The following is a 20,331-nucleotide window of genomic DNA, read 5'->3' on the forward strand; positions in this document are numbered from 1 at the left end:
CCAGTTCAAATACAACTATAGTTAATATTTTTATGGACTCCTTCTAGTTTTTTTTCTATACATATATATGCATAATTGGGGCTTATACCATATAGTTCTCTATTCTGCTTTATTTTACTTAATAGTATATCCTCTTTTTAAAAATATTTTATTTATTTATTCATGAGAGAGAGAGAGAGAGAGAGGCAGAGACACAGACAGAGGGAGAAGCAGGCTCCCTGCAAGGATCCCCGTGCAGGACTTGACCCCAGGCCCCGGGATTATGACCTGAGGCAAAAGCAGATGCTCAACCACTGAGGCACTCAGGTGTCCCTTAATAGTATATTTTGAACACATTCTAGAGTAGAATTTTTCAAACCAAACCCTACTGGATTGTGTTGTGAGAAAGCATACCAGGAGTTCATATTAATGTGGTATGATTTCAATAAATTCCATCTACTAATGCATCCTTTTTTCTTATTTTTGTCTTTACAAACTATACTATGAATTATACTTATTATAAACTATAAGATTAGTACCATAAAAGTACAATTGCTTCTGGAAGAGCATGTGAGGCTCAAATCAGACAAAAAAAAAAAATTGCGATCACCTCTCAAATAAAAATTACATCTGGGGATCCCTGGGTGGCGCAGTGGTTTGGCGCTTGCCTTTGGCCCAGGGCGCGATCCTGGAGACCCGGGATCGAATCCCACGTCAGGCTCCCGGTGCATGGAGCCTGCTTCTCCCTCTGCCTATGTCTCTGCCTCTCTCTCTCTCTCTCTGTGACTATCATAAATAAATAAAAATTAAAAAAAAATTTTTTTTAAATTACATCTGATTACCTGAACCTGGTTAAAGATAAAATAGAAAGAAATGCCATTGCCATCACCATCACCTCCATGCCCTTAGTGCCTCCATAGTTATTATTGTATTAGTAATGTCCATTTTATTATTATTTCAAACCATCATTTTAAATGGGTCATTGTTACCAGAAGTTAACTCTTATGCAGCAACATTTTTAAAAAATTTTTTAAAGATTTTATTTATTTATTCATGAGAGACAGAGAGAGAGACAGAGAGAGAAGATAGGCTGAAGATAGGCGCTCAATCGCTGAGCCACCCAAGGATCCCCCAGCAGCATTTTTTAATACAAAGATTCTCTCACTTACATGAGCCCTTCAGAGATGGGATTCGGTACAGTTTTTCCTATAGCATATTTTAGCTATTTTTAAGTTATATGGTGTAAGACTTAAAAGAAGTACAAAATTCCAGAATCGTGTCATTGTTTTTAATGAAGTTTCCAAAAGGGAAGAAAGAGGCTTACTTAACAAAAAGGAACTAAGCAGGGGTGCCTGGGTGGCTCAGTTGGTGAAGCACCTGCCTTCAGCTAAGGTCATGATCCCAGGACCCTGGGATAGAGTCCCACTCGGGCTCCCTGCTCAGTGGGGAGTCTGCCCTTACCTCTGCTCTTGCTCCCTCTCTCTCAAATAAATAAAATCTTTTTTTAAATAGGAACTAAGGGGATCGCTGGGTGGCTCAGCAGTTTAGCGCCTGCCTTTGGCCCAGGGCGCGATTCTGGAGACCCGGGATCAAGTCCCACATCAGGCTCCCGGCATGGAGCCTGCTTCTCCCGCCTCCTGTCTCTGCCCCTCTCTCTATATATATGTCAATCATACATAAATAAATAAATCTTAAAAAAAATTTAAATAGGCACTAAGCAGTTATACTACCCAGTTTATACATATCATAAATAAAGCAAGTAGTAAACTATTTTGACATTACTTTGACACCAACCGTACAGAAAATTATATTGTGTGAATTTCAAAAGGAAAAAAAAAATGTAGATATCAAGGTTTTCTTGGATCTAGATCATACTTAATTGTCTGAACAAAATACTCCGGAAGACTAGGCATGTTGGCTAAATGATATTGCTTGAAAGTTAATTTCAACCAGTAATCTGCAGCTGACTGTGGTTTATCTGCTCAACAGCCATTCTCACTTCCTTGACTTCCCTGCTACTAGAGCCCACCTGATTTGGTCACTCTCCCAGCCTCCCTTGCAGGTAAGAGTGGTTGTGACGGGTTCCAATAGTGTGACCTAAATGGAAGATCTTCAAGGAAATGTTTTCTTTTCTAGTAAGACAGAAACACAGGGGCAGGTTCACCACTCTGCTTTCCTCTGCTGCAGTCCTATGAAATGTGATGATCTAACAATGAGGGCCCCCACGTAACCAAAGAGGAAGGCAAGAGCCTAGAAGTCTGTCTGCAGGCTAACAGTGAGTCACAATGGTGGAACTCCTGCTTCCAGACTTATTGACATGTGATGTTAATTAAGTGTGTTCCTTAACTAAGCCAGTTTTATTTAGTGGTCTATTGCCCTGAAAGTTCCCAAAGTAAAACACAATGCATCCTATGGCATGAAGAGTTTTGGTATCTGGCCAATATTCCAGTGTGAATGAGGGGAAAAAAAATAGTAATTATTGATTTTTAAAATATATTTTAGAAGAATTCTAAAATGAAATAATGACACTGAGGTGGACACTTGACGGGATGAGCACTGGGTGTTTTTCTGTATGTTGGTAAATTGAACACCAATAAAAATTAATTAAAAAATAAATAAATAAAATGAAATAATGACAGTGCAATTGCCACTTTTCAAAGTGGCAGCTACATGTAAAGTGAGAATCTGCTTCCTGGTCTGTAACATATACTTGGCTCAGTTATCTCCACACATTCACAAGTGGGCCTTCTGACAGCAGACACAGCAAAGAGTACTTCCTTCTGACAAAATCCTTTCCCTAGAGGTAGAGAAAGCAGAAGAGGATGATCATTAATAGAACTTAACATTAATACGGAAGAATGTAAAAATAATCTCTCCCATTTTACTTCTAATATAAATTGAAGCAGGTCTGGTTGACCTCCACCCTCTTTTCCATCCATGTGTAGATGATTAAAAACATACTTTTCTGAAAGATTTTAAAACATCCAGAAACCCCAATATTATCCTGTCAAGCTTTATATTCTCCAATGATACAGTGCTCGGTTGTTTCCCTTAAAAAAAAAAAAAAAAGCTTTGGAAGAAATAATTGTTGTTTTACACAATGCCTGAGAATTTTCATTAGTTACTAAAGGGTTCTCTATTTACTCTTGAATGGATTGTTTTATTGGTGTTGGTACATGGGCCCACTCTGGTATCAAGATTTTTATATTGGATTTTTAAACTATAATCCACTGAAACATAATTTCCCCAAAGCTTCTTAAAGTCAAGACATATACTATATTGATCATCTCATATGTAATTTGGCATCCAATGTTTTGTGAAACATTCCCTCCTATAAGTTAGATTCCTGCCTCAAGAGCCCCGGTGTCCACTGAAAGACTAATGGATAAAGAAGATGTGGTCTCTGTATACAATGGAATATTCCTCAGCCATTAGAAACGACAAATACCCACCATTTGCTTCAACGTGGATGGAACTGGAGGGTATTATGCTGAGTGAAATGAGTCCATCGGAGAAGGACAAACATTATATGTTCTCATTCATTTGGGGAATATAAATAATAGTGAAAGGGAATATAAGGGAAGGGAGAAGAAATGTGTGGGAAATGTCAGAAAGGGAGACAGAACATTAAGACTCCTAACTCTGGGAAATGAACTAGGGGTGGTGGAAGGGGAGGAAGGGGGGGTGAGTGGGGGTGAATGGGTGACGGTCACTGAGGGGGGCACTTGACGGGATGAGCACTGGGTGTTTTTCTGTATGTTGGCAAATTGAACACCAATAAAAAATAAATTTATTATAAAAAAAATTCCTGCCCTCAACTGTATATATTATTATTATGCTTGTAGGCTATTCAGTAACAAGACATCTGTTCAGAAATCCCTCTAGAAAGTTTCCTACATTATTGATGTCACTACTAAAACTATTTCCCCTCCCTTAAAAAAACAGCTGCTTTACATACAAGAGAAAAAAAGATCGTTACTTAGCCAGCAATGTTGACAAATGATTCTGGTATCTTTTGGCTGTCATTGCTTTTGATACACTAGTTAGCTTCATAAGTCTCTTCTGCTCTCAAAGATTGTCAAGTAGCTGTTTAATAGTAAATTTAAATGCTATTCATATATCCTCTCAATTAAAAGTAAATTTTAATGATTTTTATGTAAGTGGTCTTAATCTTACAAGCCAGTAAAAATCTCCCACATAGCTTGTACCATGATTTTTTAAAGCTCTGAACTTTTGTCTGCTTATTTTCTCCTGCAAGCTTAATATATTTACCAAAAATTTCCACATTCCACATCATTGAAGCTTTCATCTTGTCTCAAAAAAAAAAAAAGAAAAGTTTTAAATGCCGATTAAAAGCCAAAATCAACTATTTTCAGCCTCATTTTTCAAATGTCAGTTTGTTTTTACCTAATTCTAGTAAATTTATAGAATGTAATTCTAAACTTCAGTATTTGACATCTTCCTGCTGAAGAAAAGCAGAACTTTTCACCACCTGTGTTGGTTTTGGAGACCAGCCCCTGGGCAACGTGCGGCCAGTAGGTCCTCCTCGGGGGACTGACTGCCTCCACCCGCGCCCCGACCCCCGCGATTCCCTGTTGTTGCTCTGCACCTGATGTCCTGGTGAAGGGCCCTCTATGAACAAGGGGGGAACAAAAGAGGTGGGTGACTTTCCCCACCCAGCACACTGTAAGAAGGAATTCCAGATAGGAAGAGAGGGGAAAGAAATTCGTTTAAAAGACCAAGTAAAGTTCAAGTGTTTGCACTTTTGAATAGCAATCATTTTCTGCTGAATTAGCTAATACAGTATTTCTCAAGCCTTTGAATTGGATTCCTATGGAGTTTAGCGTTTCCAAAACAAAAGTAGGAAGGAAGTGTTTTTCAGCATAAAGAGGTTCTTACTAGATTTCAATTAAAGAAAAAAATAAGTAAAAAACATACGGCTTGATGGATTTGCCTAGAATTCTTGGTCAAAATACAGAACTTGCCAAGACCTGGAGGTGGAGGTGGGGGGTGGAGAGTAAGGGGGGGGGGGTTCTGCCCACTTAGAGTGTGGTGCATAGTGAGGTCGCTGGACCAACCCGAGAAAACGGGGGGGGGGGGGGGGAGGACACAGACCCCACCAGCTCGAGCAGTCCAGCAATGCTAATTGTTTTTGTTCCATGACAAGGGTGGTCTTTAAGAAGATAAGCACCAACTGCCACCGCCCACACCCCCCCCCCCCCCGGAAAACTGGCCTCACATGTACCTTTGATTATTCTTTTCTGTTCCCACACCGTCAACCACTTTTGTTCTTGAGCCCTCCTCGTTCCTGCTATGAAACCTGACAAAATCTTTGGGCAGAGAGAGGGAGAGGGAGAGGGAGAGGGGCAGGGAGAGGGAGAGGGAGAGGGAGAGAGGAGAGGGAGAGGGAGAGGGACAGGGAGAGGGACAGGGAGAGGGAGAGGGAGAGGGACAGGGAGAGGGAGAGGGACAGGGAGAGGGGCAGGGAGAGGGACAGGGACAGGGACAGGGAGAGGGAGAGGGACAGGGAGAGGGACAGGGAGAGGGAGAGGGGCAGGGAGAGGGAGAGGGACAGGGAGAGGGAGAGGGACAGGGAGAGGGAGAGGGGCAGGGAGAGGGAGAGGGAGAGGGACAGGGAGAGGGACAGGGAGAGGGAGAGGGACAGGGAGAGGGAGAGGGGCAGGGAGAGAGGAGAGGGGCAGGGAGAGAGGAGAGGGAGAGGGACAGGGAGAGGGAGAGGGGCAGGGAGAGGGACAGGGAGAGGGAGAGGGGCAGGGAGAGGGAGAGGGAGAGGGAGAGGGAGAGGGGCAGGGAGAGGGGCAGGGAGAGGGAGAGGGAGAATGGGGGCGGGGGCGAGACGGGGAGAGAACGCACTTTGCCACCCTCCTGGCTAACTGAGACGCCTGTTCCCGAGATTACAGTAATTACAGCCACAGCGTGAGCTCCACACAAGCGCTAAATGAAACAGCACATCAATTAAAAAATAAACACTGCATTCGAGGAGAAAGACAACCCCCTGGGACGTCCTAACAAGCGTAAATGAACCTGCCCGGCCGCCGGCCCGGCCGCCGCCTCCCCCGCCTGGAGGCCGCCGCGAAGCCGGAGGCGGGGCGCTCCCCGGCCCTGCCCGCCCCGCCCGCCCCGCGCTCCCCGGCCCTGCCCGCCCCGCCCGCCCCGCGCTCCCCGGCCCTGCCCGCCCCGCCCGCCCCGCGCTCCCCGGCCCCGGCCCCGGCCCCGCCCGCCCCGCGGACCTCGGCAGGGAGGACGCCCTGGAAGCGGCGTGAACTGTGCGGAGACGCGGGTGCGGCCCAGAGTGCGAGGCGAAGGGGGAATCCGGCCGCAGTCGCCCTGTTGGGGTCGGTCCTTTCCTTCTCTCCCAGGAACTCACTTTTCGTGAGGAAGCCCCGAGTCCCGCCCCGGACGCTTTGCAGGTTTACCCGCCTGACCGCGGGCGCCCCGGGGGCGTGAAACCCGGCTACTGCCCCGCTGCTCCGGAGGGAAACTGAGGCTCTCCCGGCCGCTCGGCGGAGGCTCGCGCCACCACCCGCCCCGGGCCGGCCCGGCCCCGCACCCGGAGCCGACCGCCAAGCGCCGTGGTGCACCCCAGGGGCCCGCGCTCCGACCGCGCCGCTCCCCGGCCCCGGCCCCGGCCCCCCGGCCCTCCGGCCCCCGGCTCCCGCGGGCTCTGCGCCGTCCAGTGCAGCTCGCGGCGGCCGCGGTCGCCCCACCAGGGCGCGGGGCGCGTGGAAGCCCGTCCCGGCGCCCGCAGACGGGCCCGGGGCGCGGAGCCTCGCGGAGCCCCACGGCGGGTCCCCAGGTGACCGGCGCTTCCGGGCCGCAGAGGCGCGCCCCGCCGGCAGCACCCGCGCGGCCCCGAGAGCGGCGGGACCCTGGGAGCGCGTCGACCCCGCCCCGGCGCCGGCCATTGGCGCGCGCGGCCGGGGGCGGGGACTGAGTCCGCGCCGTATAAATATTCATGAGCGGCGGGCGGCGCGGACGGGGCCGCGGCCGGGAAGTTGGCTGGAGCGCTGCGCTCCCGCCGAGGAGGAGGCGGCGGCGGCGGCGGCGGCGGACGCGGCGGAGGCGGCGGGCGGACGCGGAGGAGGCGGCGGGCGGACGCGGAGGAGGCGGCGGGCGGACGCGGGCCGCGCTCGGGCGCTGGATTCCGTCCCGCGGCTCCAGGCGGGATCCGCCCGCACCTCGCCCGACCGCCGGCCCGGAGCGTGGGGCCCGGAGCGCGGGACGGACTTTCACCAGACGCGGAGTCTGTCGGCCCCGGCGGCGGAGCGGGCCGGGGACGAGGGCGGCGGCCTCGGCGGCGGAGCTGCGCAGTCCGGGGGCGAGCATGAGCCCCCGGGGACCGAGACGGGGCCGCCGGGGCTGAGCGGCGGGAGCGGCCTGGCCCAGCCATCTTGACCGCCCACCGCCGCCCGCTCGGAAACTTGCTGGGCCGCCGCCCTCCGTGCCCGCCCGAGTCCCGGCCCGGGCCCGGCGCCGGCGCCGCGTGGAGCAGCGGCGGAGGGAGCGGGCGGCCCCGGGACGATGCGCGGCGGAGCGGCCCGTGTGCCGCGACAGGGCTGAGCCTCCTCGGGACCGCGGCGCCCGCCGGCAGGACCCGCGCCGCCGCGGCCCGGGAAGGGACCAGGTCGTCCGCGGGGCCGCGTTCGGGCCGAGGCGGGCCGCGGCCGGCCGGGCCCTCGCGCCCCCTTGGGCGGCGTCCCCGCCGAGCCCCCCGGCGCCGCCCCGCACGCCGCCCGCTCGCCGCCCCGCACGCCGCGCGGGGCCGAGGGCGCGGGGCCGAGGCGCGCAGCATGGAGTGGGGCTACCTGCTGGAGGTGACCTCGCTGCTGGCCGCCCTGGCGCTGCTGCAGCGCTCGAGCGGCGCGGCGGCCGCGTCGGCCAAGGACCTGGCGTGCCAGGAGATCACCGTGCCGCTGTGCAAGGGCATCGGCTACAACTACACGTACATGCCCAACCAGTTCAACCACGACACGCAGGACGAGGCGGGCCTGGAGGTGCACCAGTTCTGGCCGCTGGTGGAGATCCAGTGCTCGCCCGACCTCAAGTTCTTCCTGTGCAGCATGTACACGCCCATCTGCCTGGAGGACTACAAGAAGCCGCTGCCCCCGTGCCGCTCGGTGTGCGAGCGCGCCAAGGCCGGCTGCGCGCCGCTCATGCGCCAGTACGGCTTCGCCTGGCCCGACCGCATGCGCTGCGACCGGCTGCCGGAGCAGGGCAACCCCGACACGCTGTGCATGGACTACAACCGCACGGACCTGACCACGGCCGCGCCCAGCCCGCCGCGCCGCCTGCCGCCGCCGGCCCCGGGGGAGCAGCCGCCGTCCGGCAGCGGCCACGGCCACGGCCGCCCGCCCGGGGCCAGGCCCCCGTCCCGCGGCAGGGGCGGCGGCGGCGGGGACGCGGCGGCGGCGGCGGCGCCCCCCTCGCGCGGCGGCGGCGGCGGCGGCGGCGGCGGCGGCGGCGGGAAGGCGCGGCCCCCTGGCGGCGGCCCTGCGCCCTGCGAGCCGGGCTGCCAGTGCCGCGCGCCCATGGTGAGCGTGTCCAGCGAGCGGCACCCGCTCTACAACCGCGTCAAGACCGGCCAGATCGCCAACTGCGCGCTGCCCTGCCACAACCCCTTCTTCAGCCAGGACGAGCGCGCCTTCACGGTCTTCTGGATCGGGCTGTGGTCCGTGCTGTGCTTCGTGTCCACCTTCGCCACCGTGTCCACCTTCCTCATCGACATGGAGCGCTTCAAGTACCCTGAGCGGCCCATCATCTTCCTGTCCGCCTGCTACCTCTTCGTGTCCGTCGGCTACCTGGTGCGCCTGGTGGCGGGCCACGAGAAGGTGGCGTGCAGCGGCGGCGCGCCGGGCACGGGCGGCTCGGCAGGTGCGGGGGGCGCGGCGGCGGCGGCGGCGGGCGCGGGCGCGGCGGGCGCGGGCGCGGGCGGCGCGGGCGGGCGCGGCGAGTACGAGGAGCTGGGGGCGGTGGAGCAGCACGTGCGCTACGAGACCACGGGCCCCGCGCTGTGCACCGTGGTCTTCCTGCTCGTCTACTTCTTCGGCATGGCCAGCTCCATCTGGTGGGTGATCCTGTCGCTCACCTGGTTCCTGGCGGCGGGCATGAAGTGGGGCAACGAGGCCATCGCCGGCTACTCGCAGTACTTCCACCTGGCCGCGTGGCTGGTGCCCAGCGTCAAGTCCATCGCCGTGCTGGCGCTCAGCTCCGTGGACGGCGACCCGGTGGCCGGCATCTGCTACGTGGGCAACCAGAGCCTGGACAACCTGCGCGGCTTCGTGCTGGCGCCGCTCGTCATCTACCTCTTCATCGGCACCATGTTCCTGCTGGCCGGCTTCGTGTCGCTGTTCCGCATCCGCTCGGTCATCAAGCAGCAGGGCGGCCCCACCAAGACGCACAAGCTGGAGAAGCTCATGATCCGCCTGGGCCTCTTCACCGTGCTCTACACGGTGCCCGCCGCCGTCGTCGTGGCCTGCCTCTTCTACGAGCAGCACAACCGCCCGCGCTGGGAGGCCACGCACAACTGCCCGTGCCTGCGGGACCTGCAGCCGGACCAGGCGCGCCGGCCCGACTACGCCGTCTTCATGCTCAAGTACTTCATGTGCCTGGTGGTGGGCATCACCTCGGGCGTGTGGGTCTGGTCGGGCAAGACGCTGGAGTCGTGGCGTGCCCTGTGCACCCGCTGCTGCTGGGCGAGCAAGAGCGCCCCGGGAGGCGGGGGCGCGGCCGCAGGGAGCGCGGGGGGACCTGGGGGCGCCGGGGGCGGGGGCCCGGGCGGCGGGGCGGGGTCCCTCTACAGCGACGTCAGCACCGGCCTGACGTGGCGATCGGGCACGGCCAGCTCCGTGTCTTATCCAAAACAGATGCCGTTGTCCCAGGTCTGAGTGCGGGGGGGGGCGAGGAAACCCAGTGCAGCGAAGGGACACTCGAGGGGCTGAGGTTCCCACCCCTTCATCGTGTTGATTGCTATTAGCATGATAATGAACTCTTAATGGTATCCATTAGCTGGGACTTAAATGACTCACTTAGAACAAAGTACCTGGCATAGAAGGCTCCCAGACCCAGCCCCCTCTCCTCCATTGACGCGGGGAGCTCTTCCCGCCAGGCGTTAATCTGTTGGCAGAGGACGGTGGACTCTGCTGCGTTTGGAGCCCTCGCTGGTTGCCATGTGCTGAGCTTGAAGCCAGACCTACAGATTGCACCTGAGGGACCTGTTTCCCTCCCTCGATCCTGCTACGTAAACTGTTTGTTACTCCTAACGTATCCTAGAGGAGGGATGACCGCGACCTAATGGAATTGCACGGTTTGGGTATTCTTAATGACCAGGCAAATGCCTTAAATAAACAAACGAGAAATGTCTTAATTATACACCCCAAGTAAATACGGGTTTCTTACATTAGAGGATGTATTTATATAATTATTTGTTAAATTGTAAAAATGTGTAAAATATGTACATACCCAAAGATATACAGTCTGTACATTTTTTTGTAAAAAGTTTAGAGGCCACCCCTGTAAGAACAAATATAAGTATTCTATTTTGTCAATAAAATGACTTTTGATAAATGATTTAAGCATTGCCCTTCCCCCCCCCCCCCCCCCCCCGCCTCTTCTAAGCTGTTACCTTTAAGTGCTTGCCAAGGATGCATTGAAAAAAATGGACATTTTCTGGTTTCTCATTCTGTATGCTGACTTTAGGCATGGAGAAAATGACCTGTTAAACTCTAGTTCTTAAGTTGTTAGCAAAGTAAATATCACTGTTGAACTGAAATCAAAATTGAGTTTTTGCACCTTCCCAAAAAGATGGTGTTTTTCATGATCCATGGATAACAAGACTCACCTTAGTGTACGTAAATGGAACTTTTGCAAGGCAACAATTGCCCTCAGGCCTTATTATTTATCTTGTACAGTATCACTAAAGGCTTCGGAACCCCCATTTATTTCTCAGTGTCCCTGATTTGGAGATCACCTGGGTTTTCAAGCACTGAACACCCTGCTGAAGTGTAGAGGTTAATGTTTTAAACCATAGATCACACTTTACAGTGTAAGTCACTTAACTATCTGGAGTGGTGCAGGCACTTTTTAATGGATTAGACTAACGGGTTAACATCTTAATAACCTTCCAGGCTTGTGTATACCAAATGTGCTTCTTTTCCTAGAGAAAAAGCTATTGTTCCTCTGTCAAGACTAAGCTAATTTATTTGAGCAGAAGGCTGTTGAATTAGCAGAAGAATGCTTTGGCAATTGTTGAACTTTTTACCTGTCTGCCCAGTGGCCCAGCACATCATTCCTTTAAGAGGGGCTAAATGAATAGGGTTAATCTGTAGGGAACTTGGTCTTTTGAGTTTGAAAAACTTTGATCTTTTCTCCTCTCCAAATGTGCTGTATAGTCTGAAGTTTCTTTCCCTGCTGCCCGGCTCCTCTTGGTGCAGACCAATTGGCCACCGCGGAGCCTTAAAGTTCTTCCATTAAAGGGATGTGGGACTTTTACTTTAAAAAGGAGAGAGAGCGAGGGAGAGGAAGACTTGTAACAGTTAGTGAAGACCAGAGGCACAAGTGCGCTCAGCCTTTTAAACAGCTTTTCCCGGCATTGTTAGCCAGCCTGCAGGCAGCTAGGCATGGGTTGAAGCATTATAGAAAAGGGCTCTGAATGCCCTACAGGTGGTCTGTGCACATAATCCCCCAATTTAAAGCGTTTTCCTTTGCTGGACAATTGCATTACAAAACTCCCTTCTTTTTCGCCCCTAATTGAACCAATGAACTATTATAAACTACAAGTTTTTCTTAAAAAAAAAAAAAAAGAAAGAAAGAAAAGAAAGAAAGAAAAAAAAAAGCCTCTGCCTAAATTCTATTGACTAAATTCTGGCAAGTTTTCTGAACTGAACCTTTTAAAGCACCGGAAGTAAAAGCTTCTTCAGACATTTCACTTTCTTAGATATTTTTATTCCCCATGCAAGCATTATTTTCTGACAGATTAGCAATAATTTAAAAGTAATTGGTAAGGTTGTGTGTTCATACTGAAAAGATAGCCCCAGGTCTCTTATTAATCTGTCAATCAAGAAATGGGCAGCTAGAGTGAAATAAGTCAATCGGAGAAGGACAAACATTATATGTTCTCATTTATTTGGGGAATATAAATAATAGTGAAAGGGAATAGAAGGGAAGGGAGAAGAAATGGGTAGGAAATATCAGAAAGGGAGACAGAACATGAGAGACTACTAACTCTGGGAAATGAACTAGGGGTGGTGGAAGGGGAGGAGGGCGGGAGGTGGGGGTGAATGGGTGACGGGCACTGAGGGGGGCACTTGACAGGATGAGCTCTGGGTGTTATTCTGTATGTTGGCAAATTGAACACCAATAAAAAATAAACTTATTACTTAAAAAAAATGGGCAGCTACGCTGCTAATGATAGGGGCATCCAACATTGCAGGGTGGGAGACGTGTTCTTTGCATCCTGCTAAAATGTTTGTTATCTTTACTTTTCCTAATAGGAATATTTAGTGGTTAAAATTTGTTTAATTAATACGATGGATTAATTTGGCTGCTCTTTCTTGTGTGAGAGTCTTTTAAGAAGAGTTTCTTGGTAGAAACATTTTGCAAATCCTTTCCACAGTCATTCTTGGTGTTATTGGATTTTTTAAAATTAGGTATGCAATAAGAACTCCTACATTAGCTATCATGTTGATTATCTTTCTTAAAGTCAGAGGCATTGTAAAATCTTCACCTCCCAGCGGTTTTATTTATTAAAGAATTACCTTAGGTAATTTTTGTAACTTAGGTACCAAGTGGCCTATATCTAACCCATGTGGTGATGCTCATGTACTGTAGTGTACATAAACCAGCTATAAACTTTACAGTTTCAGTTATAAAGTGTAAGTTTGAAGGCACTTTCCATATTCTTTACTACGTATATGGGATGCAGAGAGAGCTAAAAGCCACTACTTAGCATACTGGTTCCCTAATATAGCAGTACTCTCATTATTGACATATTTTCAGCTAAGGTGACATGGTGGGAAATGTCCAATTTAGAAGTTTTTTTTCCTTTATTAACTTTTCAATATATCCTTGTAAAATGCCATACTTGATAGCTTTTACAAGATGACTATAAATGTGCTCAATATAAACAGGCTTCTTAAGCAAACCTACTATTCTAAGGACAGCTCTTTGTAAGAAGACCTGCACCTCTAACCACTAAAGACTGGTTTTAGAGACTGACACTATAAAACAAGTACTGGTTCTTTGCCTTTAAAACTAAAAGCTTGAGCTGCAAATTTACCAATATCCAAATGGTATCTATTAATAGGATAAAAGATGCAAAACCGATTTGGGGGGTGGGAAAATGGAAGGAGAGCCTCAATTTGGCAATTTGCATTAGACAAATGAATAGTTCCTTTGCCTCAATACCCCCCTTTGTGCTATACAGGTGTGTTCTTAATTAACTATATGGATCAAGTGTTAGCTGTTTTTTTTTTTTAATTTTGTCAAACATGGGAGGTTGGGGGCTGGGGAGGGGATGTGCTTACTGTGTAGCTAGATCAATATTAATAAAGTCTAATATGGCTAAATCCATCAGTAAAGCCAAAGCTCATTACAATTACTTGTAGGAAAAGCTATGTGAAACACTTTCTTTTTGCTTTATAATAAATGGAATTTGAAAGTACTGTAAAGCAAAGATGGGGGGAGTGTGTGAGACAGTTTAAGGAGCAAACATGTCACCATTATAGTTTCTTAACCTGCATTGATGGCATTGCAGATTCCTGCAAACCTTGCAAGTTTGGGGGAAAGAAATCAGATTATCATGCCAGAAGAAAAGTTACACAGACTCACGCAGTTGCAGAGTACAGGATGCGATTGCAAGTATAGGTGCAAACATCCTGTGAGGATGCTCCTAACAGATCACGTGTGGCCACCTGCTTTCCACGTGTGATACCACACTGCCACCTTGAGGCAGCCAAAGTTCCAACTGGCGGGACAGGCAGGTTCATTCAGAAATACTAAAAAAAAAAAAAAAAAGAAAAGAAAGAAAAAGAAAAGAAATACTAAGCCCCTACTCTGCTGGCCTTGTCACACACACAGAACTCACCTGGAGGGCCTGCAAGCATCTCCTATTCATAATTTTAAATTTTTCATCTTAAAGATCCCAAAATGGCAGCAGTTTAAAGCCCCACAAGGTCTTATTGAATTGAATCCTCAGTATAAAGTTATGCCAAAAATGTAGTTAAGCTGTATTGAAATCAAAAGTTCTTTTTTTAAATTATCTTTTGAGTGACATTTACTTGAAGAATGGGCTACTCACCAAAGATCTGCCACCCAATGGGAGAGGATCCAAAATTTAATGGGAGAAAGTGTGAGTCATGGAGAATATTTTGAGGTGCCAAGTCGTTGGCTTGCTTATTTAAATGTAGTACTTTCCAATTTCCCACATAGAAGTTGATCTGCCAGTCTAGTGGACACCCTTCAAGAGTGTCCATGAATGCTATTGGTTTGGGTGGGAAGCAAGCTGTGCCCTGTCATCTAGCCAGGTGTTTGTGGAAACACACCCAGGAATAGAAAGTGTGTTGGGAAACTAGGTCAGCCTAACGGAGGATGGGAGAAGCATTTACTCTGGATTGTCTGAGGCCTAAGGGAGGAAGATCTCCATACACAGCAGTGTGGGAAGACCAGACCTTTCAGGGGGACTGGCGTGGGATGTACGTATAGAGAAGAGGTAGCCTTACAAGGCCCACATCTGAAGACTCCTTGTTCTGAGAATCAGGACAGCAGGTAGGGACCACAGAGAAGGAGGCAGCTCTGGTCAAGGAAATACAGACTAAAGATCTGAGAGATCATTTACCAGGATCATGGAATTTTTAGAGACAGAGGTCCCAGGGTCATCAAGAACCTTGCTACTCCATGGACACGTAGCAGGTGCAAGATCGACAAGCATGATGGAAATGTAGAATCTCAGGTCTTGCTTACTGAGTCAGATGCTGTATTGTGACCAGATCCCTAAAACTAGAAGCCCAAAGAGGTCTGGACTTGCCAAAGATCATAAAACCAAAACAGAACTGTGTGGAGGTTCCTCAAAGAGTTAAAAATAGACCTGCCCTACGACCCAGCAATTGCACTGCTGGGGATTTACCCCAAAGATACAGATGCAGTGAAACACCGGGACACCTGCAATGTCCACAATAGCCAAACTGTGGAAGGAGCCTGGTGTCCATCGAAAGATGAATGGTTAAAGAAGATGTGGTCTATGTATACAATGGAATATTCCTCAGCCATTAGAAACGACAAATACCCACCATCTGCTTCAACGTGGATGGAACTGGAGGGTATTATGCTGAGTGCAGTAAGTCAATCGGAGAAGGACAAACATTGTATGTTCTCATTCATTTGGGGAATATAAATAATAGTGAAAGGGAATAGAAAGGAAGGGAGAAGAAATGTGTGGGAAATGTCAGAAAGGGAGACAGAACATAAAGACTCCTAACTCTGGGAAATGAACTGGGGGTGGTGGAAGGGGAGGAGGGCGGGGGGTGGGGGTGAATGGGTGGCGGGCACTGAGGGGGGCACTTGACGGGATGAGCACTGGGTGTTATTCTGTATGTTGGTAAATTGAACACCAATAAAAAATAAATTTATTATTAAAAAAAAAGCAGACCTGGGCTTAGAAGCCACCGATCCTGCTTGCCACTCCTATTTCTGTAGGCCTTTCCTGGCTGCCCTGTGGTCCCTGTAAATCCCCAAGACCACCACTACGTGCATCCATGCCTGAACATCACTTACCAGGGCCATGTTTACATAGTTACACAATCAGACCTGAGTACAGACTTCTGCATGATTCAGTGCTGACCTACACAAAAGAACGTGCAAACACATAGTCTGAGAGGCTGCCCCGATAACTTGGGAAGAGTTCACCCCTCAGGTCCTTGGCTGACCTGGGCCAGCTCACCAAGTCTGTGCTGCCTATCTTCAGAATAATGCAATAATTGGCATAGGTAACATTTTCCTAGTTGATATTAAAGGTCCGAGGACAGAGTCTGTCTGCTAGCTTAGTGAGGAGCAGCAGTGACCTGGAGAGAGAAGAGTCTGTTGCTCATAGAGCTCACACTGGGGAAAAGAGCCAAAACTGGCAGATGCCTGCCCCAATCAGCACCGGCTATGGGGGCCTTCAGAGATAGCCCAGATAGCCCAGAGATAGTCAAGGCAGGAAGGCAAACAGCAGAGCCACTGGCAGTGAAGGGAAAAGAAGGGAGCAGGAAACAGTGCTTGAGGCCTATGGAGTCCAAGGAGAGCATCCTGGAAATCTCTTGAGTGAGAGAACAAATCAAAAAGGAGATGAATTCAGCCAATTTAAACCACGGGCCCTAGGAAATGACCTAAGAGGATGGGTGGTACCTGGTAGATGGTGGCGAGAGAAGGATGGAAGGAAGCTTCCTGCCAGGGCAAGAGCAAAGTTAGGATAAACTTTTGCTAAATGGCCAAGTTGTGATGGCTTTCCAAGCCTTGGCAGAGAACCATTATTCACACAGGACAAAGGTATGATTCATCAACAACAAGGTGTTGTTTAACACTTGGGTGAACCATACACTAATTTAAACTAGAAAAGCATCGGTCCCCTAACAAACCTGCTCCTAATAAAGTACCACTCTGGCAGTAGTTCTCACCCCTGCCTACACATTAGAAGGACGTGGGGTGCTTCTTAAAAATACCAATGCTGTGGCGCCACCCAGACCAACTGAATCAGAGTTTGGGATGATAGAATGTGGGATGTCAAAGTGCCTAAAACTATCCAAGGTGATTCTCATGTGTAGCTAGAGTTGAAAATCAGAGACTGTAACAAAGGTGGTGTTAGGATCAAAATGAAAAAAAAATCGAAATAGAAATTAATGAAGTAAACTAGCTACTGTCAACCAACTTCACTAATTTAAATAAAAGTGGTTTGTTTGGTTTTTTTTTCTTTTTGTCACCTTAAGTAAAGATTTGGAAGAGGACAGGAGTGCCCTCACCTGGTCCAAAGGGAGAACTTCATGCTTTGTTGTTTGGAAGATCTTAACCACACAGTTTTGGTAACTGCTTTTTCTTTCATTTGTAATAATAAAGAATTGTTTACACAGGGATGATTTTATTAAACTAGAAATTAAAACCAACCTGTGAACCTAAAAGGAATCAAAATATTGATGCATTAATTAGGAAAGATATTTAAAGTGTTTTCTTTTTCTTCAGTAAATGTTTATTCAGTGAAACCAACTCAGGGAGAAATGAAAGCTCCTCTTGTAGTGACCTAACAAGGATATGAGTTTCCAAAACCAGGTGGTCTGTCATATTATATCCAGGAGGAGAGTTGGTTGAAATCCTTGAAATCCTAAATATGTACTAATATGTGCATGTATCTTTAAGGGGAACCTGATACTATCCCACTTAATGATGGAACTTTACTCAAGTTTTAGAATTTTAGGATAATTTTAGGGTAAATTCAGTGCAGAAAACTACGCTTTCTCTGGATTCCCTGAAAGATGTAACAAGTCCTTCAGTAAAGACTCAGAAAATGAGATTCATTTCCATAAGTAAAACTCTGAGGTATTCCTGAGTCTATTTAATAAATGTGATTTTAAATTGTGACTGGTAAACCTCATGCAATTTCTGTAAGAAAAAGTCTAAGTTGGGGGGGGCAAGACAGCGGAGGAGTAGGGTCCCCAGTGCACCTGCCCCCCAACTTACCTACATCACCTTCAAATCATCCTGAAAACCTATGAATTCGATCTGAGATTTAAAGAGAGAGCACCGGAAGGCTACAGGGAAGAGTCTGCGCTTCTGACAAGGTAGGAAGGCGGAAAAAAAATAAAAAAGAACCAGTGGGGGAGGGGCCCCGCGAGGAGCCGGACTCGGGCCGCCTTGAAAGCCTCCGGGACAGGAAAGCCCAGGCCCGGGGAAGCCGGACCTTTAAAAATCCGCCCCGGATTCTTCCCGGACGGAAAGGCGCTGAGCAGGGTATTGGGCCGGACCCCAGGAGGGGCAGTGGTGGGGCCGCCAGGCTCCCGGGGTCGCTAACGGAGGAAGCGCCCGGGCGAGGGCACCACACCCCGCGGGACGAGCTCGGGGAAGGGCTGAGCGCCCGGCGGGGCCTCGGGGAGAAGCTCGGGCGGTGGCTCTGGGCCGAGGGGGCTGCGCCTGCTGCCTTCGGGAGCCGCGGCCCGGGGAGCGCGACTCCAGCAGCGCAGGCCCTGGATCCCAGGGCGCTGAGCGAGCACAGCCCGGGATCCTGCGCTCCACCCACCCTCCCCCCCCCCCCCCCCCCCCACACACACACAGGACAGAGAGGATGCTCCTGCTCCCGGGCGCCCCCGAGCTGTGCAGATTGGTGCACCTGCCACCCCAGGAGGTTCCAGGTCCCTGCGGACTGGGAGCTGCGGTAGTTACTGCGGGAGCTGACTCTAGGGCTGCAGACCTGGCCGCCGCCAGTATTGTTGTTCCTCCTGGTGTCACCCTGTGCCTGGGATGGAGCGGGACTGCCAGGGAACAGGGGACTCACAGGATAAACACCTCCTGCTGAGCCTGGCACCTGGCGGGGGGGCAGGCAGCTCCCCCAGGTACACACACCTGAGAATCAGCGCAACAGGCCCCTCCCCCAGAAGACCAGCTGGAAGGACAGGGGAAGAGCAAGTTCTTGACCGAGCAGCACTAGAAAGCTCCAAGGGAAGTCGAGGGATTTACAGTATATCGAACCAGACTATACCCCTCCTTTTTTTTTCTTTTCTTTTTCTTTTTTTTCTTTCTTTTTCCAGTATAACTCGTTTTTAGTCACTCTGAACTGAGCAAATTGACTAGAAAGAACTCACCATGAAAGAAACAATCAGAAACAGTACTCTCTGGCACAGAGTTACAGAATTTGGATTACAATTCAATGTCAGAAAGCCAATTCAGAAGCACAATTATGAAGCTACTGGTGGCTCTGGGAAAAAGCATAAAGGATTCAAGAGACTTCATGACTTCATGACTGCAGAATTTAGATCTAATCAGGCCAAAATTAAAAATCAATTAAATGACATGCAATCCAAACTGGAGGTCCTAACGATGAGGGTTAATGAGGTAGAAGAACGAGTGAGTGACATAGAAGACAAGTTGATGGTAAAGAAGGAAGCTGAGGAAAAAAGAGAAAAACATTTAAAAGACCATGAGGAAAGGTTAAGGGAAATAAATGACAGCCTCAGAAGGAAAAATCTAAGTTTAATTGGGGTTCCAGGGGGGGCCAAGAGGGACAGAGGGACAGAAAGCATATTTGAACAAATCATAGCTGAGAAATTTTTTGGGTAGGGAAATAGTCATTCTGATCCAGGAGATAGAGAGATCCCCCACTAAGTCAGTAAAAACCATTCAACACCCGACATTTAATAGTGAAACTTGCAAATTGCAAAGATAAAAAGAAAATCCTTAAAGCAGCAAGAGACAAGAGATCCCTAACTTATATGGGGAAAAGTATTAGATTAACAGCAGACCCCTCCACAGAGACCTGGCAGGCCAGAAAGGGCTGGCAGGATATAGTCACGGTCCTAAATGAGAAGAACATGCAGCCAAGAATACTCTATCCAGCAAGGCTCTCATTCAGAATAGAAGGAGAGATAAAGAACTTCCAAGATAGGCAGTAACTGAAAGAATATGTGGCCACCAAACCAGCTCTGCAAGAAATATTAAGGGGGACTCTGTAAAAGAAAGAGGAAGTCCAAGGAAATAATCCACAAAAACAGGGACTGAATATGTATCATGATGACATTAAATTTATCTTTCCATAGTAACACTGAATGTGAATGGGCTAAAAGATCCCATCAAAAGACACAGGGTTTCAGACTGGATAAAAAAGCAAGACCCATCTATTTGCTGTCTACAAGAGACTTATTTGAGACCTAAGGACACCTACAGCCTGAAAATGAAAGGTCGGAGAACCATTTATCATTCAAATGGTCCTCAAAAGAAATCAGGGGTAGCCATCCTCATATCAGATAAATTAAAGTTTATCCCAAAGACTGTAGTAAGAGATGAAGAGGGACACTATATCATACTTAAAGGATCTATCCAACAAGAGGACCTAACAATCATGAATATTTATGTCCCTAATGTGGGAGCTGCCGAGTATATCAATTAATAACCAAAGTAAAGACATCCTTGTAAATAATACACTAATACTGGGAGACTTCAACATGGCACTTTCTGCAAATGACAGATGTTCTAAGTGCAACATCTCCAAAGAAACAAGAGCTTTAAGTTATACACTGGACCAGATGGATTTCACAGATATTTACAGAACTTTACATCCAAATGCAACTGAATACACATTCGTCTCAAGTGCACATGGAA

The 20,331-nt window shown here is 49.3% G+C and overlaps 2 protein-coding genes across 3 annotated transcripts; one reads left to right on the forward strand and one right to left on the reverse strand.

Moving 5' to 3' along the window:
* Positions 1–1,253: 1,253 nt before the first annotated feature.
* On the reverse strand, positions 1,254–6,975 carry LOC140597899 (uncharacterized). 2 transcript variants are annotated; one of them, XM_072749170.1, is made up of 5 exons: positions 6,231–6,975; positions 5,854–5,934; positions 5,225–5,309; positions 4,472–4,611; positions 1,254–2,776 (listed from the first exon to the last, which is right to left on the reverse strand). In XM_072749170.1, exons 1-5 carry the CDS (start codon positions 6,903–6,905, stop codon positions 2,699–2,701), a joined length of 1,059 nt encoding a protein of 352 aa, XP_072605271.1. In that variant the 5' UTR covers positions 6,906–6,975; the 3' UTR covers positions 1,254–2,698. The 2 variants fall into 2 exon arrangements, with proteins under 2 accessions (XP_072605271.1, XP_072605272.1); XM_072749171.1 differs by lacking the exon at positions 4,472–4,611.
* Positions 6,976–7,643: 668 nt separating this feature from the next.
* Positions 7,644–10,566, forward strand: FZD8 (frizzled class receptor 8). The gene has a single exon (XM_072749169.1). It carries the CDS (start codon positions 7,791–7,793, stop codon positions 9,882–9,884), a length of 2,094 nt encoding a protein of 697 aa, XP_072605270.1. The 5' UTR covers positions 7,644–7,790; the 3' UTR covers positions 9,885–10,566.
* The last annotated feature ends 9,765 nt before the right edge of the window (positions 10,567–20,331 follow it).

This window comes from Vulpes vulpes, chromosome 2 (genome assembly GCF_048418805.1).
Source record: "Vulpes vulpes isolate BD-2025 chromosome 2, VulVul3, whole genome shotgun sequence".
Classification (NCBI taxonomy): Eukaryota; Metazoa; Chordata; class Mammalia; order Carnivora; family Canidae; genus Vulpes; species Vulpes vulpes.